The 19648-nt window shown below is 35.9% G+C and overlaps 1 protein-coding gene and 1 long non-coding RNA gene across 7 annotated transcripts in view; one reads left to right on the top strand and one right to left on the bottom strand.

Moving 5' to 3' along the window:
• Positions 1–19648, top strand: part of VPS37A (VPS37A subunit of ESCRT-I) — a 75448-nt gene that overhangs the window by 13485 nt on the left and 42315 nt on the right. For all 5 annotated transcript variants that reach the window (XR_012007521.1, XM_072776188.1, XM_072776191.1 and 2 more), the window contains exons 2-4: positions 5927–6001; positions 8092–8206; positions 8821–8921. Coding sequence is in view for 4 of the 5 variants with exons in the window: in XM_072776188.1 (XP_072632289.1) it covers positions 5927–6001; positions 8092–8206; positions 8821–8921 (291 nt within the window). In the remaining variant the exon portion in view is untranslated. The remainder of the gene's footprint in view (positions 1–5926; positions 6002–8091; positions 8207–8820; positions 8922–19648) is intronic.
• Positions 641–18773, bottom strand: LOC140604731 (uncharacterized). Of its 2 annotated transcripts, XR_012007526.1 has the most exons (5): positions 18684–18773; positions 16879–18237; positions 12377–12413; positions 12188–12217; positions 10877–11149 (listed from the first exon to the last, which is right to left on the bottom strand). It is a non-coding gene; the product is annotated as an uncharacterized lncRNA (long non-coding RNA). The 2 variants fall into 2 exon arrangements; XR_012007527.1 differs by lacking the exons at positions 10877–11149; positions 12188–12217; positions 12377–12413 and adding an exon at positions 641–1556.

Below are 19648 nucleotides of genomic sequence, written 5' to 3'. Positions count from 1 at the left end.
CACTTTTCCCTAAGGGTAAAGGGTAGGGAGTCTAATTAATTAGGTGGGTTATCTCATCTTGGGGGCTATGGAAAAGGCCCATGTGACAGATCACCCCATTTAGTGCTGTGTAGAAAATTCCTGACTGGTTAAGACTACATTTCTAAGGAGGTTGCAGTTAGGTTAGGTATTAATCCCCACCATGGTGACTTGGCCTAAGTGTCTCAATTTTGGACCTCTGCTTTTCTTTTTAACAAGCCAGTGAGGTTGTGAAATTTTTAATGGCAAAGGATATGTAGACTTTTTAGGGACCCGGTGTTATTTCATATCTGAAGTTCTTCCAATGGTGTTTTTTCTGTCTAGAATGTATAATTGGTTTTGCTGATTCTCTTTCCTGCATGTTAACTCTTACTTGATTTTTAAATGTAGTTTAGATATTTTATTTCCCTGAAGACCCCACCCCCCCCACCCTTGTTTAAGTTGGGTGCTCTCTTCTGTGTTCCTGTAGGCCTTTGCACATCTGTTTCATTATCCTGTGTTCCACACAACGGTAGGCAAAGAATACTGTTAAAGAACGCGGTCCATGTCAAACAGATTGAGAAAACAAAAATCAAATGCTTTAGAATTTCTCAAAGCCTTTAATATGCTAAAAATGCATCTGTATTCTCCAAGAAAAGAATATATAGTATGAAACATTTTCCAAACAGAGTATTGAACCATATATTTGAGCTATTTATTTTAAATTTCCTGTTTCTTAATTTTTCATTTTCATATCAATGTTCATTTCTGCTTGAAATTCTTTGTTGACTTGTTGGTGGATATTTAACTCTGTTTATGATAGCCTGCGTCTGGTGATGAATGAAAAAAAATGCTTTGCTCCAATATGGGACAAGCTGATAGCTGTCTTCTGGAAACAGGCTGCACGGAAGCCTTCCTAAGGCACTGCTACTTTTGAGTACAGTTCTTATGGGTACAAATATTAGTGCTATCTGTTGGTTGGAACAAGCAGGGAAAAGAGAAGATTGCTACCTGCTGTTGCACATGTCTTCCCATTCCTTACCCTGAGAAATGCTTCTGCGTGGCCCTCTACACTCTTGATATGCATTGACTTCCTTCAAGGGCTTGGAGGACCTTTAAACAACTCCTACTTTACATTGATCTTATGTTTTGGGTTGTCATTAGTTCCTGTATTTGCTTTCTTTTTCTTGTTTCTTTATTTATCATTCTTTTCCTTAAATCTAATCCATTTTTTTAATATCTTAGAAATTCCTCAGAACTTCTTGTCTGATTACTCTTTGCTTCTCAGCACTGTTACAGATTTGGTTGTTTAGACTTTTGTAATACTTCCTGGAGATTTAGTTGGGAAAGGGAAGTTGTCTTATCTTGATCTGCCATCTTTATCAAAGCATTCGAATCCCTTATTTGCTAGGTTTAGCTATAAACATTCCTCCATTTACCCTACACTGGAAAAAGCATGCTCTCAGTATCTTGATCTTTTTTAGTCACTTGATATTTTTTCTTCATCCTGTGTCCCTCTTCAGAGACCACACATTTCTGTATTTTCTTTAAGATGGTAGCTGTACAATTGAACAAAGTCTTTCTTATGAAATGCAAGTTTACACAAAATGTAATAACATCAGAGATAAATGATTCTACAAAAGGAGTCTTTTAACCATAACCAGTACCTCTATTGCATCTCAAGGTCTGTTTGTTTATAGTTTCAAGGACCATGGAAGAAATGAAAATGCCAATTAATCACACATTCTAACACAGAATTTTCAGCTTTCTTTAATTCCAAACCAATTTAGAGTTGATGAGGCAAAACCATAGTAATCCACTTCTCAGAGAAACTGGAACATAATAGTATTAATGGAAGATCATTCAAATTTGCTCTTATAGTGTGATTACAGTATTACTTTAAAATATGTGTGTGTACTTAACATCCAAAATACTGCTACCTGTCAGCTCAAAGATAAGGATGCAAAAAATTTTTATCAAAGTGTAATTTGTAATAGTAAAAATTGGAAATAATCTCAGTAATTAATAGAGGATAGGTGAAACAATATAGTAAAACATTATTTATAACCATTTTAAAAAGATAATTTAAAATAGCATTTACTGATTCAGAAAAGAGCAAGTTACAAAATTGTGTAGACATACAATTGTATTTTGTTTTACATAAAGGTATAAATATAGAAAGATTACGTTATATACCAATGTGTTAGAGGTTATCTTGGCTATACGACTTCCTGAGTGATTTTTATATTCTCTTTGCTTGTTATCCCCCACGGCCACCAATGGGAATGAATCATTTTTAGAGAAGTTTGTTTATTTATTTATGGTGGGAGAGCAGAGGGAGAGAGAATCTCCAGCAGAGCCCAATGTAGGGCTTGATCCCTTAACCCTAGGATCATGACCTGAGCCAAAATCGAGTCAGATGTTTACCTGAGCTACCCAGGCACCCCTAGAATAAGTTTTTAAAAAGTTATTTAAAGGTGGCTCGGTGGTTGAACATCTGTCTTTGGCTCAGGTCATGATCCCGGGGTTCTGGGATTGAGTCCCACATCGGGCTCCCCATTGGGAGCCTGCTTCTTTCTCTCCCTCTGTCTCTGCCTCTCTCTGTCCTGCCTCTCTCTGTCTCTCTCATGAATAAATAAAATCTTTTATTTATTTTTTATTGTTTTTAAGATTTTATTTTATTTATTTATTTATTTATTTATTTATTTATTTAATAAATAAGACACGGAGAGGCAGAGAGGCAGAGACACAGGGAGGGGGAGAAACAGGCTCCATGCAGGGAGCCCAATGTGGGACTTGATCCCGGGTCCCCAGGATCATGTCCTGGGCCGAAGGTGGCGCTAAACTGAGCATCCCTAAATAAAATCTTTTTTATTTTTTTTTATTTTTTTTTTTATTTTATTTTTTTTAATATTTTATTTATTTATTTATGATAGTCACAGAGAGAGAGAGAGAGAGACAGAGAGGCAGAGACATAGGCAGAGGGAGAAGCAGGCTCCATGCACCGAGAGCCCGATGTGGGATTCGATCCCGGGTCTCCAGGATCGCGCCCTGGGCCAAAGGCAGGCGCCAAACCGCTGCGCCACCCAGGGATCCCTAAAATCTTTTTTAAAAAGTTATTTAAAATAGCAAAAAATTTGAAATCACATTTGTGAATATTCAGGGGATGGTTCTAGTTTTAATTAAGTAAACAGATATCTGCTATTTTGTCTAATGCAGCTAGTGTAGAGGAGGAAAACATTTTCCTCAACCCTCTTAAGATCCCTGGTGGGCCTGAAAATTAAACTGACAGATTAACAGGAGGAAAGACCTACAAACTTATTTAATGTAAGTTTAAATGAGATGGATGACTTAATAAGGAAGGAAAACCCCAGAGAAATAGTTAGACCTGAGTTTTTTAATGCTGGGTTTCATCAAAAGTGTACAGAATTCTAAGAAGTGCGCAGTCATGGAGGAATACAATGGGTAAAGGAATGTGAGGTGATTGTAGTCAAGGAGGGGGTAGGCAGCTTAGCAAGGCTTGTTACTATTCTTAGTGTCCCTCTGTCTTTTGAGGTGGAGGATGCTACTTTCCTCTTGGTATGAGGAGAGCATATTTCACATGAGGATTTCATGATCAGTTTCAGGGAAAGAGTAAGAGGTGAGAAGAAGGTAACCTTCCTGCTTCTCCTCTTAAACTCCTTCAGCTGAAAATATTCAAGATGCTGAAGTGCCATATTTTGCAGTGGCATGTCCTGAAGTCCAGCAATTGCCATGAACAACTTGTATTGGAATTTGTTAATGATGGTACACCTCTCACTAATATTATAAGAATTGCTTTCATTTATTTATTATACTTCATTTGTGAAGGAAACTTGTCAAAACTTAATAAATGTCAACACTCTAATTGTGGAGACAAGGAAAGCACTTCTAACCAATGGCTTAAGTAAAAATTATTTTAGTCAAATTCACTTTAATTTGTTTTATATAAAAATACACTGAAAAACTGAGTTAAAACTTTGGTACTACAGATTTAGAAAGGCTCCAACTTCGATGCATGTTCAAAATACATATTTGATAATAGCTAATTCTTTATTGAACAATTGAACATGTATTGAACAATTATGGTATTTTGTGAAGGTATCTGATTTAATCTAACAACTGACATTCCTATTTTCCATTTGAGAGACAAGGCTTAGGTTAAGTAGTTTTTTGGGTTGTTTTTTTTTTTAAGATTTTTTATTTATTCATGAGAGAGAGAGAGAGAGAGAGATGCAGAGACACAGAGACACAGACAGAGGGAGAAGCAAGCTAAAGGCGGTGCTAAACCGCTGAGCGACCTGGGTTGTCCCTTAGGTTAAGTAGTTGGCATATGATCACATAAGTAATAGTTAGAGGGAGAGTTGAACCCAGGAAACCTAATTAGGAGGTCATACTTTTAATCATGAATATGTTCTGCTTAGCTTAGAACTGATGGATGCTTTTGTGACCAGTATTGCCTTGAAGCAGTTACATCATAGAGTCCTAAAAATAATATAAAAGAATAGAAAACTTAAGCCATTGAATTGATTATATGGTGTTCCTACAACTGAGCAGGTTGTTAGTATTCTAGTCCAAAACTAAACCCCAAAGAGAAACTTCTATAAAACTATGGAAGTCCTAATATTGAATATATTTTTGAGTCTGTTCTCAGCTGTTTCTTCATCTCAATCCTAACCCTATTCCATGGGATGTCAATACGGAGCATTAGTTGAAGCAACCAAAAGAACAAAAAATTATGTAAACCCTAGATCTTCCAAAGGTATGCATGCTTAAAAAAGCTTCATGTCTTTTTGAATATTAAGGTTCTTCTCAACCTTAACTCATTAATACTACTTAACATTTTTCTCTTTGGAAATATTGTGAATATTCGTTAGAATTTGGAGTGAGTCCCCCAAAGATTTGGCTGCTAGATTATAATTGTAGTAATGTATCCCTGCAATTAACAATAAACTAAATTAGACTCTAAATATAGAATGTTAAAGTATAAGGAAATTATATTAGTTGGCTTATATTCAGCTGCTACTAGCAAAGACTCCCAAAATTCTGACTTAAACAAGATAGAATTTTTTTTTTTTTCTCTCACAAAAAAGAAATTCGGTTTGACAATTCCATAGTCATTGAAGACCCAAACTACTTCTTTCTTTCTGCTTAGCTCTCCCTTGTGTATGACTTCCATTTTCAGGGTCACTCGTGGCCCAGGATGGCTTGTTAGAAGTGTGGCTATCAGGTAGAGGCAGGAGGGGCAAATGGACTCTTTTAGATGTTTTCATGGTAATTCTATCCTACAACCTCTCTGTATCTATCTTATTGGCTAAAACTTAAGTTTGTAAGAACAGCTAGCTGCAAAGGCTAGGACATTGCTATTCAGAGTAAAATCAGACTTTTCTTGCTTAGAGAGAAAGGGAGGTTACTTGTTTTTGGAGAGCAGCCAGCAGTCTGTCATAAGACTATAGGAGACATCTCATCCAGGCTTTTAAGTTTAAGCTATTAAGACCCAGACTTCCCGAGCTGTCTATATAGCTGGGTATGGCAGAATTATAGTCAGAACCCAGATTTCTTGCTGACTTGTATTAACCAGAGGGATCACAATTACATCTACTAATGATGAATTAAAGTGATAATAAATCAGTCTAGCATTAGTATGAGAGTTTTTCTTTGCCACTTTACCTCAGCATCTGTCCCCATTCTACTATACCCTCCACACACACACACTTGGATATCTCAGAATATTATTGCCTGCTTATTTGATAAATCTATGATCATTTTTCCCTCAAGATACAAGTTATATGGCTAGATTCAGTGATTAAAATTAATAGTTTTAGTAGGGTCTAAAAACATTTGGTGTTCTTTTTAACATTAATGGTTTTATACCTTCAGGTGAATTTTTCTCTCAAATTTTCTCCTACAGTATAGCTGAAATACAGAAAGATGTGGAATACAGATTGCCATTCACCGTAAACAACCTGACAATTAACATTAATATGTGAGTAGAATTGTATCCTGTATTTTTATGTATTAGTACTTTTAAAAATCTTTTCCTATTTTCTTAGTTATTAGAAGTAAATGGTTTAAAGTGAACTTATTTAAAATATTCCTTTTCTAGAAACTATAACTTACTAAAGTCACACAGTTTTGTGAAACAAATTTTTAAAGACATTGTAAAGTATATTGTTGTAAGAAAGAAACTATTCAAGAAGAAGTGCACTAAAAAGATGTAATAATAATAATACTGTCATTGTTTTTATTGATATGCACTAAAATCTTAGCCGGAGGTAGACTGAAAGAGAAAATCTACAAATGATGAGAAACAATCAAAGAAGTTGCATATGGAAAACTGTTAGACATATATCCACCTCTATATTAGAAACAAGTGAAAATATTCTAGTCTTCAGCAACAGATAGACTATGTCAACCAGAAAGTTCAAGGCTGAATTTGGTCTACTATTTAAAGAAAAATAATTCAGTTAAAAATTACAGTCATGAGGTTATTTAAGAGGAAAGATGGGACAAAATGATTGCTAAAGTACTCATTTAACTGTAAGTATAATTATTAATCTTTAGTATGAAAGTATTTAAAGTTATTGCCTCAGATTGCAGGAGGTGGCTGGGTGCTAGAGTAGGTGTTTGGTTGAGGTAAGAAGCACCTAACTTGAAGATAGGAACCATGGCTTCTTCATCTTCATATTCTCATTGTATAGCATAGTGCCTGCACAGAGAAGGCCTTATTAAATCCTAGTTGAATAAGTGAATGAAAGTGTGAATGTATAATAATGCCATGCATTATGCTGTGTTATCTTGATATAGGAGTTTTTGAATCCTCACAGCAGCCCTGCAAATTGGACAAATTACACACACAGATAGTAACATAGTTAGGGTACAAACCCAGATTTGTTGGGCTCTAAGGCTATTCATTGTCCTTACCAGACTGGTTTAACATCTTTGACTATATACATTAAGTAGTTTTATCTCTACCAAATGCTCTAGGAAGGGCTAAGTAGGAGAAGCCGAAAAGGACCCAGTTTTCTTCTTGACAGTGCTGCCATACAAACCATTTTCTGATCCAACAGGGGAACAGAGAGACAGTTTTAAAGGGGCATATTCTTCTGAGTTTAGAGACATTTAGAAATCAAGAGTTTCATATCCAGTAAAATCCATTTAGGACTTCAATATTGAATTTTAAATTTGTGGTGGTATTAAAGGTTAAGATTTTCACCTTTTTTTGTTGTTGTTGTTTGTTTTGGTATTGAGAATTGATTGTTCTTTGATTGAAACCATGTGATGGACCTCAGACTTGGAAGAATTGTGTTAGTGGGGACAATTAGAAGATACCCTTATAACACCAAGGCATAATGACAGCTGTACTGTTTTAATCATAGTGCTTTTGCTTTTGCTTTTTTACTCATTCTTTAAAAATTCAATAGATGGTGTAATAATTCCTGGCAGCATTTCATAAGTAGGAAAACCACAAGAAAATTATATGGCCAGAACCTGTGGTCTAATAGTCAAATTGGTTCCTGTGGTTCTCTTGATACAAATACCTGACCTGATTTTATCTGAGATTTTGCATAACTTGGTATATTATGCTTGAAAGCAATTAATTGACATATGTGAATAATACCTTGTAACTCAGGGTATCCATATTTTACATTAAGAAGATTTTACTGTATTGAATTGCTTTATTTTTTATTTTTTTTAAATTTTTATTTATTTATGATAGTCACACACACACAGAGAGAGAGAGAGAGAGGCAGAGACACGGGCAGAGGGAGAAGCAGGCTCCATGCACCGGGAGCCCGATGTGGGATTCGATCCCGGGTCTCCAGGATCACGCCCTGGGCCAAAGGCAGGCGCTAAACCGCTGCGCCACCCAGGGATCCCTGAATTGCTTTATAATTTTGTTGCTCAAGTGTATCATTTTGTGTATTTTCAATCAACAACCATAATACAACTTATTACTGTGAATAGTTAATCCAAATGAAAGCATGAAAATTTAATTTGCTTATAACTTTATTTTAGAATTATGACTATATAACATAACATTTATCTTTTTTTCATCTGTTCTACTTTTAACAGATTACTCCCTCCACAGTTTCCTCAGGAAAAACCAGTGATCAGTGTTTACCCACCAATACAACATCACTTAATGGATAAACAAGGAGTATATGTTACCTCTCCATTAGTAAACAATGTATGTATATAGTATAATTTATTTCAGAGTAGTATAACAGGTGTATTATTACTTTACTACTGCATATTTTATAAATTTAAAATGCATTTAAAATCTCATGTGGTCTAAGTAATTTCCCCCCCGCAAAAGGTCAATATATCTAATAGATAATACTGATTTGAAGGTTATTTGTTTTATTTGTTTTTCTGTGATGAGGACCTGTTGATCTTAGAACTTTGGTTCACAGTAGATTTTCCGTAGTTGTTAGGAGGGGATAAAATTCAAATATGTCTCAAAGTTCTTAGGATATATCAATGATTGATTAATTTGAAGGACTAAACTTAAATGTACTCTGAGTATTTACCTTTGAACCTTCAAATTATTTAAAAAAATGTGGAAATATTTTTGCTGCATTACTGGTTAAATAGATTTTTAACCGATTTGTGGCATTGAGCCAATGGGAAAATATTGTCAGTTGTAGATTACTAATCTGGTCATTTGACACAATATCCTTTGTTTTTCATTTGATTCTTGCTGTGCCAAAGGAGATTTAAGATAAGCTTTAGAATGATATTATCCTAATAAGACTTATTCTGAAAGTGATTTTGATCATGCTGTATTACTGTTACTTTTAGTTTACAATGCACTCAGATCTTGGAAAAATTATTCAGAGTCTGTTGGATGAGTTTTGGAAGAATCCTCCAGTTTTAGCTCCTTCTTCAACAGCATTTCCATAGTAAGTATGTTTATACCAAAAAAAAGTTTGCATATATTTATTTTACTTACTCTTATCAAAATAATCATAATATAGTTTAAATTTTCAGATGATATTAAAAGGCAGTTCTCTTTGTTCCACATTCCCACCTTCACGCAGATACATTCATGCTTTTCAGAGGCAACTTTGTTTTCTTCTTGTAGCTGCTTTTCCAATGTTTACCTTCATCTTTCTGAATAATTTAAACAGTGTATATATACACACACACACACACACACACATATCTTGGTTCTTTCATTTTAGATATTATATATTGACCTTCTATTATGATTGATGAGGATTTTAGTTATCTTTATCTTTCATAAATGTTTGTTTCCCCTCATTCTCTCTGTGATATCATGATTTTTACTTAACTTCATTTTTGGTATTTTCATTACTTAAATTCTGTAAATATTTCTGTAAATATTCCCCATTGCTGAACTAAGTACTTGGTCGTGATTATATTTTCTTTATGGTATAATTTTTTTGCTTTTTCTGGAGTTAATAATTACTTCCATTTTTCCATTGGTTGTTTTATCTTTTTAATATTCCACATGTTTCAGCAGCTCTGCAAAGCACCTTTCAGATCAAACCTTGATGACATGTATTTTCTTTGTGAATCTGCAGTTTGGTTAGAGACTACTGGAGATAATTAGTTTTTATTCCACTTTTTGTATTAGCTGTTATGGCATGAAGTCTAGGGACTGGAATCCTCTAAAGGCTCTCTTAACTTTCCTGTCTGGCACTTTTAAGTTAGTCACAAAGTCCCACCTAGGTTCAAAGAGGAGGAAATAGATTCCATCTCTTAATAGAGAGGCAAAGGTCAAGAAGTCTATCTATGGAAATTTGGGAAAATACAATCTGTCACAATCCTGGCAATAAGAATTTACTTCTCTCTTATGTGCAAAAATGTGCTCAGCTCCTTCCCCTGAAACTTCCAGACTCTGTCACATTACAGAATCAGGCTCATGTTAAAAAAAAAGAATCAGGCTATGTTGAGGGTCTGAGGGTTAAGTATCTAAGTTCAGGTACAGATGAGGTTTCTTGGGTATGTTCCTCAAGTACAGTCTTTTTTGGTATGAAGACAAGTGAACTAAAGAGACAGGGTAGCAGGTAACTGTCCCCCACACACCTATCATAGGGCAGTGCATAGGCCTAGGAAAACTACTCTAGGCCCTTCCACTGAAAAAGGGCAAAAATGGAAGCTATGCAGGAGCCACTGGGCCATAGCAGTTCTGAATCCAGCTGGGAAGATGTTGCCATTTCTTTGATAAGGAATTAATTTCACTTTCTGGAAATGATTCTTGATGGAGTAATTCTGGGTTTTTCATATTGCCTTCTGAATCAGCTTTCTTTCTGTAAAATGTAGCCCTTATTTGCAGATGAGTAGTTTTTTTAGCCTGTTTTCTCTTCTATAGAAGCTAAGTGTCCATAGGCCTCTATTCATTTGATATTGTCTCTATCCCTTTTAGACCAAGATGATACAATTACTTAAAAATATTTGTAGTTTTCTTATGAATCCACTTTACATCCATTTCTTTAGACAAAACTAATACCCACAAGTCTACAAAATAAGCCTTTAGGCTCCCTTAAGTTTCTTAGAAGCCCTAGGAAGCCTTTTGTCTGGCTAGACAGTTATCTAAGGCACTGCCTCAGTTTTCTTCAGAGGAATTAACAAAGAATTTTCTAGCCCATCTTGGGTTTCATCTCTTTGAAGCTCTTTCTTAATTTGAAAACTTTAGAGAAGCTAGGAATGAGAGACATTTTTCTTTTTAAACCCAAGAGATCTTCTCTCTTTATTTTTAGCAGTTCTTTTTATTTTTCTCTCTTCTCTCAGGTTTTACTATAGCCAACTAGAAGTAAGTGGTACCATTAATACTGCCTGGACTTCTTAGCTAGATCATCTAATTCAATAAGTACAGGCATATTATGGATTCTGTTCCAGGCTGCCATAATAAAGCGAAAATCACAGTAAAGTGAATCAAATGAATTTTTGAATTTCCCAGTGCATATAAAAGTTATGTTTAGACTATACTGTAGACTATTAAGTATGTAATAGTGTTACGTTTAAAAAAATATGCACATGAGGGGAGAGAGGTGAAAGTGGTGGAGTATGAGATCCTGGCTTACCTTGTCCCATGAGTACAACTAGATAACATTCACATCAGCATACATAATCCAGAAAATGACCTGAAGACTGTCAGGGTAAACTGCACGAGCAAAGGTAGAGAAGAGGCCACATCAAAGAAGGTAAGATGTGATTTGAGACCTAAACAGACTATGGCCATCTCTGGACAGACTATAGCTGTCTCTGAACATAATCATGCAAGGAAGCCTACAAGGGAAAGATGAACTCACATAACATCTGGCTTTGAAAGCAAGAGGGGTTGAATTTTGTGAGTTCTTAGAACCAAGGAGACTTAAAGCCTAGAATTCTAAAAATCTGCAGGCTCAGTTCTGGGAGCGCCTGGAGGACCTTAGGAAGTGGAGCCCCCACTCTTAAAGAGACAGCACACCAAACAGCCTGAGCAGGTACAGCATAGAATCAGCAATTTGACAGCTACCTGGGACACATGGAAGGGACAGTGATTTACTCATTACAGAGCTTATCAAGAGAGAGATCTCAGAGAGACCTCTTAGAACAAAGGAGCTGGCACCTGCATTTCTCTGCCCTGCACCTCAGCTTAAAGACACAGCCACCTTTGGGAAGCAGTGCAGCACCGACACTCCCTACCTAACTTGCTTAAACCAAGCCTTGTCTACTGTGCTGCATTGGATCTGCCCTCCCCAGTCATACTGCCTGAGTCCTAGCAGTATAGTGTATCCCTCAGAAGACATGCACAACCCTCACCAATACCTTGACACCCAACCCACACATCTGGCAGGGCATCAGTCCTTGTACCAGGTGTGGTAGCAGGTGCTACAAAAGTCTGAGGTACATCTTCTTAAAAGTACATGCCCTACCCAGGCACTGTGGGCAGATCTGGTTAAGCTGATCCAGTCCCAACAGTAGAGGCTCCAGGTCTTACTTAGCAGACAGACCAGTACACCCCACCTCTGCTGGGGACCAAACAGCCCATAGTGGGCAAAAAGCCACTGCAGAAAACTGAACTGAAGGGAAAACTGGCAAGAACACAATAGGACACATGCAACATACATAGGAGACACCCTCTGAAGCAGCAGGTCCCGGGGAACAGGGAGCACTGCACCTCCGGGCACTACAGGACTTCTTAGATATAAAGCATTACCTTCAAGAGCAGTTGGTATAGCTGACTTTCCTAAAACAGAAAGAGACACAGAGAGATAAACAAAATGAGACAGAGAAATATGTCCCAAGTGAAAGAATAGGACCAAACCACTGCCAGAGAGCTACATGAAATGAATGTAAGTAATATGCCCAATAGAGAATTTAAAGTATTGATCATAAAAATACTCACTAGACTTGAGAAAAGAGGAGAAGACATCAGGGAAACCCTTAAAAGGACGAAAAAAGAACCAATTAGAGATGAAAAACACAATGAATGAAATTTAAAATCCACTTGATGGAATAAATAACAGGATAGATGAAATAGAGGGACAAATTAATGATACAGAAGACAGAGTTTTGGAAAGTAACCAAGCTGCACAAATGAGAGAAGAAAAATTTATGCAAATTGGGAATAGTCTTAGGGAATTCAGTGACTATATCAAACATAATAACATTCACACTGAAGGGATCCCAGAAAAAAAGAGAGAGAAAAAGGGGGCAAAAAATTTTTTTTAAGAAATAATAACTTCCCTTAATCTGGGGAAGGAAATGGATATGTTATACAAACCTAATGATAACCACAAATTCAAATCCAGTAATAGATAAATGAAGAATAAAGAGAAAGGAATCCAAGTATATCACTAAAGAAAATCAGCAAAACATGAAAGAGAGCAAGAGAAGAAAGGATTAGAGAGAAACTAAAGACACAGTCACAAAACAAATAACAAAATGGCAATAAATATGTAACTATCAATAATTACTTTGAATGTAAGTGGATTAAACATTTCAGTCAGAAGACATAGGATGACAGAATTAATTTTTTAAAAAAGACCCATTTATCTGCTGCCTACAGCAGATTCATTTAGCCCTAAAGACACCAACAGATTGAAAGTGAGAAGATGGAGAGACATTTACCTTGCAAATGGATGTCAAAAGAAAGTCAGAGTAATAATACTTATATTAGACAAAGTAGACTAAAACAAGGATAAATAAGAGACAAAGAAAAACACTATATGATAATAAAAGGGACAATCAAACAAGAGGATATGATAATTGTACATATTTATGCACTCAACATAGGAGCACCTAAATACATAAACAGTTAATAACAAGTGTAAAGGAACTAAATGATAGTAACACAGTAATAGTAGGGGACTTCCCACTTAAATCATTGAACATACCATCCAAAGAGAAAATCAAGGAAACTTTGAATGATATACTGGTCCAGATGAATTTAACAGATATATTAGGAACATTCCATCCTAAAACAGTAGAATACATATTCTTTTCAAGTGCACATGGAACATTCTCTGGAATACATCACATTTTAGGTGACAAAACAAGTCTCAACAAACTCAAAAAGATTGAACTCATACCATGTGTCTTTTCTGACCATAATACTAAGAAACTAGAAATCAACCATAAGAAAAACTCTGGAAAGAGCAAATACATGGAAATAAAGTAACATGTTACTAAACAATGAATGAGTCAACTGAGAAATAAAAAAAAAAATCAAAACTTATGTGGAAACAAAAATGAAAAAAATACAGTGATTCAAAATCCTTGGGATATAGCAAGAGTGGTTCCAAGTGGGAAGGTTATAGCAATATAGACCTATCTCAAGAAGCAAGACAAATCTCAAACAACCTAACATTTAATGGAGCTAGAGAAAACAAAACCGTAAACCAGTAGAAGGAAGGAAATAATAAAGATTAGAGCAGAAGTAAATAATAGGGAAACTAAAAAAACCAATATAACAGATCAGTGAAACCGGGAGCTGGTTCTTTGAAAAAATCAAAAATTGATAAACCTGTAGCCAGAGTTATTAAGAGAAAAAGAGAAAGAACTCAAACAAAATCACAAATGAGAGAGGAGAAATAACAACCAAGGCCACAGATACACAAACAATTGTAAGAGAATATTATGAGGGATCCCTGGGTGGCGCAGTGGTTTAGCGCCTGCCTTTGGGCAGGGCGCGATCCTGGAGACCCGGGATCGAATCCCACGTCGGGCTCCTGGTGCATGGAGCCTGCTTCTCCCTCTGCCTGTGTCTCTGCCTCTCTCTCTCTCTCTCTGTGTGACTATCATAAAAAAAAAAAAAAAAAGAAAAAGAAAAGAAAAAAAAATTATGCCAACAAATTGGGACAACCCAGGAAAAATAGATAAATTCCCAGAAACATATAACCTACCAAATCTGAAAAAAGAAACAGAAAGGTTGAACAGACCGATGGCTAGCAAGGAAATTGAATCAGTAATCAAAAAACTCCCCAAAAAACCTGAAGTCCAGAACCAGCTGGCTTTATAAGCAAATTCTGACAAACATTTGAAGAAGAGTTATTACCTATTCTTCTTAAACAATTCCAAAACGTAGAAAAGGAAGGACAATTTCCAAATTCGTTCTAGGAGGGCAGTATAATTCTGCGACCAAAACCAGATACAGACACCACAAAAAAGTGAACTCAGGCCAGTATCTCTGATAAAATATAAATGCAAAAATCCTCAACAAAATACTAGCAAACCAAACCCAACAATACATTAAAAAAAATCATCACTACAATCAAGTGGGATTTATTACCGGAATGCAAGGGATGATTCAATATTCAAAAGTCAGTCATTGGGACACCTGAGTGACTCAGTGGTTGAGCATCGGCCTTTGGCTCAGGTCATGATATTAGGGTCCTGGAATTGAGTCCCACATCAGGCTCCCATGGGGAGCCTGCTTTCTGCCTCTGCCTAAGTCTCTGCCTCTCTGTGTGTGTCTCTCATGAATAAATAAATAAAATCTTTAAAAACAAAATGAAGTTAATCACTATGATACAACATATCAGAGAAAGGATAAAAACCCTATCATTGTTTCAGTGTATGCAGAAAAATCATTTGACAAACCACAACATCCATTCATGACAAAGACTCAACAGTAGGTTTAGAGGGAATACACTTCAACATAATAGAGGCCATATATGAAAAACCTACAACTAACATTATACTTAATGGTGAAAAATTGAGTTTTTCCCCCAAGATCAGGAACAATGCACAAGTGTCTACTTTCACCAGTTTTATTCAACATAGTATTGGAAACTCTAGCCACAGCAGTCAGACAACAAAAGGAAATACAAAGCATACAAATTGGTAAGGAAGAAGTAAAACTTTAACTATTTGCAGATGGCATGATACTATATATAGAAAACCCTAAAAACTCCACCCAAAAAGCTACTAAAACTGGTAAATGAATTCAGTAAAGCCACAGGATACAAAATCAATGTATAGAAATCTGTTGCATTTCTATGTACTAATAATGAAGCAGCAGAAAGAGAAGTTACGAAAACAGTCCCATTTACAATTGCACCAAAATAATAAAATACCTAGGAATAAACTTAACCCAGGAGGTGAGAGACCTATTCTCTGTGAAATAAAATATTGATGAATTTGAAAAAGACACTAAGAAATGGAAAGACAATCCATGTTCCTGGATTAGAAGAACAGATATCGGTAAAATGTATACTACCCAAAGCATTCTACAGATTTAATACAATCCCTATCAAAATACCAACAGCATTTTTTACAAAACTAGAACAAACAATCCTAAAATGTATATGGAACCACAAAAGACCCCAAATAGCCAAAGCAATCTTGAAAAAACCAGTATGGTACTGGCACAAAAATAGTCACATAAATCAATAGAACTGAATAGAAAACCCAGAAATAAACTTACAGCTATATGGTCAATTAATCTTTGTTAAAGTAGGAATGAATAGGCAATGGGAAAACAGCAATGTCTTCATGAAATAGTGTTCAGAAAACTGGGCATGAATAGACATTTCTTCAGAGATATTCAGATGGCCAACAGACACATGAAAAGATGGTTCAACATCATTCATCATCAGGGAAATGCAAATCAAAACTACAAAGGGATAACACCTCATACCTGTCAAAATGACTAAAATGAAAAACACAAGAAACAAGTGTTGGCAAGGATGTAGAGTAAAAGGAACTTTCTTGTATCATTGGTAGGAATGAAAACGTGCAACTACTGTGGAAAAATGTGTGGATGTTCCTCAGAAATTTTAAAATAGAAGTATTCTATGATCACTAATCGCACTACTGGGTATTTACCCATAAAATACAAAACACTGATTGAAACAGATACATGCTCCCCTACATTTATAGCAACATTATTTACAACAACCAAATTATGGAAGCAACCCAAATGCCCATCAATAGATAAATGGATAGAGAAGTGATACGTATATACAGTGGAATATTATTCAGCCATAAAAAGAATGAAATCTTGCCATTTGCAACGACATGGGTATAGCTGGCGAGTATAATGCAAAGTGAAAAAGTCAGAGAAAGACAAATACCATATGATTTCACTCACATATGGAATTTAAGTAACAAACAAGCAAAGAAAAAGGAGACAAACCAAGAAACAGACTCTTAACTATAGAGAACAAACTGATGGTAACCAGAAAGGGAGGTTGGTGGGGGTTAGATGAAATAGGTGATGGGGATTAAGGAGCGTGCTTGTCATGATGAGGACGGGGTGAATCGAATTGTTGAATCACTCTGTTGTACACCTGAAACTAATATGTTATATGTTAACTATACGGTAATTAAAATAAAAACTTAATAAAAGATTAAAAGATAAAATAATTACATAAATTAAATTGTCAATTGCTAAGAAATGCCTACCATTATCTGAACTTGCTTTCAGTGAGTAGTAATCTTTTTGCTGGTAGAGGGTCTTATCTCAATGTTGATGGCTGCTGATAAACCAGGGTAGGTGTTTATTGAAGTTTGGGATGACCTGACAATTTCTTAAAGCAGTAACATTTGCCATATTGATGAACTCTTCCATTTATGAATGATTTCTCTGTTGCATGCAATGCTGTTTGATAGCATTTTATCCACAGTAGTACTTCTTTCAAAATTGAAGTTAGTGCTGTTAAATCCTGCTGCTGTTTTAGCAACTAAGTTTATGGAATATTCTAAATCTTTTGTTGTCATTTCAACAATCTTCACAGCATCTTCACCAGGAGTAGATTCCATCTTAAAAACCATTTTCTTTGCTCAAACCTGAGAAGTAACTACATTAAAGTTTTATCCTGAGATTGCTCAGTCACATCTTTAGCTCCTCTTCTAATTTTAGTTCTCTTACTATTTCTGGCACATCTGCAATTACTTCCTCCACTGACATCTTGAATGCCTCAAAGTTGTCCGTAAGGGTTGGTATCTACTGCTTCTCAACTCCTTACATGTTTGACTTATTCCCACAAATCACAGATGTTCTTAATGGTATCTAGAATGGCAAATACTTTCCAGAAAGTTTTCAGTTTACTTTGTCCAGGTTTATCCAAGGAATCGCTGTCTTTGGCAGCTATAGCCTTACAAAGTGTATTTCTTTAATAAGACTTGAAAGTCGATATTATTCCTTGATCCATGGGCTATAGAATAGATATCATGGTAGTAGGCACGAAAGTAACACTATTCTTAATTGTATGTCTCCATCAGAGCTCTTGGGTGACTAGGTGGATTGTTAATGAGTAGTCAGAATTTGAAGGGAACCTTTTTTTTTTTTTTTCTGAGCAGATCTCGATAGTGGTCTTATAACATTCAGTAGACCGTGTAGTAAACAGATGTATTGTCATCCATGCTTTTTTTTTTTTTTTCCATTTATAGAGCATAGGCAGAGTAGATTTAGCATAATTCTTAAAGGCCCTAGGATTTTTAGTATGGTTAATGAGTATTGGCTTCAGTTTGGTCACCAGCCGTATTAGCCCCCAACAAGAGAGTAAGCTTGTTCTTTGGACCTTTGAAGCCAGGCATTGACTTCTCTTCTCCAGTTATGAAAGTTTTAGATGGCATCTTCTTCAATAGAAGTCTGTTTAATTAGGGTTAGAATTAAATCTTGTTTAGTGTAGCCACCTTCATTAATTGTCTTAGCTAGATTTTCTGGGTAACTTTCTGCAGCTTCTATTATCAGCACTTGCTGCTACACCCCGCACTTGATTGATGCATGGTTGCCACAAATTCTCAATTTTTAAACAGTATCTGTGAAGCACAATAAAATGAGTCATACTTGTCTACTTTCCCCGTTATTGCAGCCAACAGTGTTGGTAAACTTTCTACTAATACATAACAAAGTTCCCATTCCAACATTTTCCTCACTTTTCCTGCCAGTACTCTTTGGCGCATCCTCACAGGCCCTCAGGCTTCTCTTTGAGGGTGCATTTGGCTTTCACCTGTCAGGTTCCAAAGCTACTCCTATGTTTTAGGTTTTTCTTTTTCTATTTTTTTTTTTTTTAAATACCAGCAGCTTTCCACTTCTAGGTGATAAAATCTGTTCTGGCTACTAAGGTTTAGCAAAATTTTGGCTAAAAACGCTGAACACATGAATTTTGCTCACTAATCATCAATTCAGGAAGGGTTCATCAGAGAGCTCCTGTATGCTGTCCTTATCATCAGTGAGCTCTCAGCCTACTCATCAGAGGCCTTACCTGGGGATGTCAGATGGAATGCCTATCTACCCGTGGCCTCTCTCTGTGGCTTGGGCTTCCTTACAACATAATGGTGATCCCCAGAATGAACATGTTAAGAGCTGTGAGGAAGTCATATTTCTTTTATGACTTAGACGCTGATGTCTTCAGCATGACATTCACTGTCATTTTTGCTGCATTCAGTTTGTGGGGGCAGTTACAATATCCTGATCAGATTCAAGGGAAGGAAAAATAGGCTTCTTGGTGGAATGGCAAGGTTCTGGGGGAGTATGGGACCAGAAATGTTGCTGTGCCCATTTTTTGAAAATACAATATGCCGCAGATTGTTAGAAGATAAATTTTGAAATGAAAAATCTTTAATCTACCCCTTAGAGTTCATAATCAGTATAGTTCAGATTCTAAGTTGAAGTGCTTTTCCACTCAATTTTGAGGATATTGCTATATTGTTGTCTATATGACTTCTGTTATTGCAAAGTGTCCAATGCCTTTTTGATTTCTGATCCGTTGTAAATTTTAGAAAACATTTTTGGTATTCTGAAATTTAATGATGATGCACCTTCTTGTTGGTCTTTTTGTTTTCTTTTCTCAGAATATTTCTCGGTTTTATATCCCAGTCCTACCTAATTTTCAAGAAATTGCTCTTGCTCAGGAGTCAGGCAGCCTCTTGAACACTGCCTGGAAATCTCCTTAGCTAGATTATCCAGTTCATTAGGTCCATCAGCCCCAGCCCTCATCTTTGCTCTCTTGTGTCTTTGTCCTGGAGTCATAGGCCTCACCAATATTCCTTACATAAAAACTGTATTTCCTGTTTTCTGACTGGGTAGGGTTGGATATAAGTTCATTTACCTTATTTGAAAATATAAGCCAATAAGTTTACTTATTCCCATTTCAAATAAGTTCTATGATTATGTGCAGGTTATTAAAATGCTGGTTTGATACATTTCTTAGAGATTTTTTAGTAAGTT

Source organism: Canis lupus, chromosome 15 (assembly GCF_048164855.1).
Source record: "Canis lupus baileyi chromosome 15, mCanLup2.hap1, whole genome shotgun sequence".
Taxonomy (NCBI): domain Eukaryota; kingdom Metazoa; phylum Chordata; class Mammalia; order Carnivora; family Canidae; genus Canis; species Canis lupus.
This window is presented reverse-complemented; position numbering and strand designations above follow the sequence as displayed.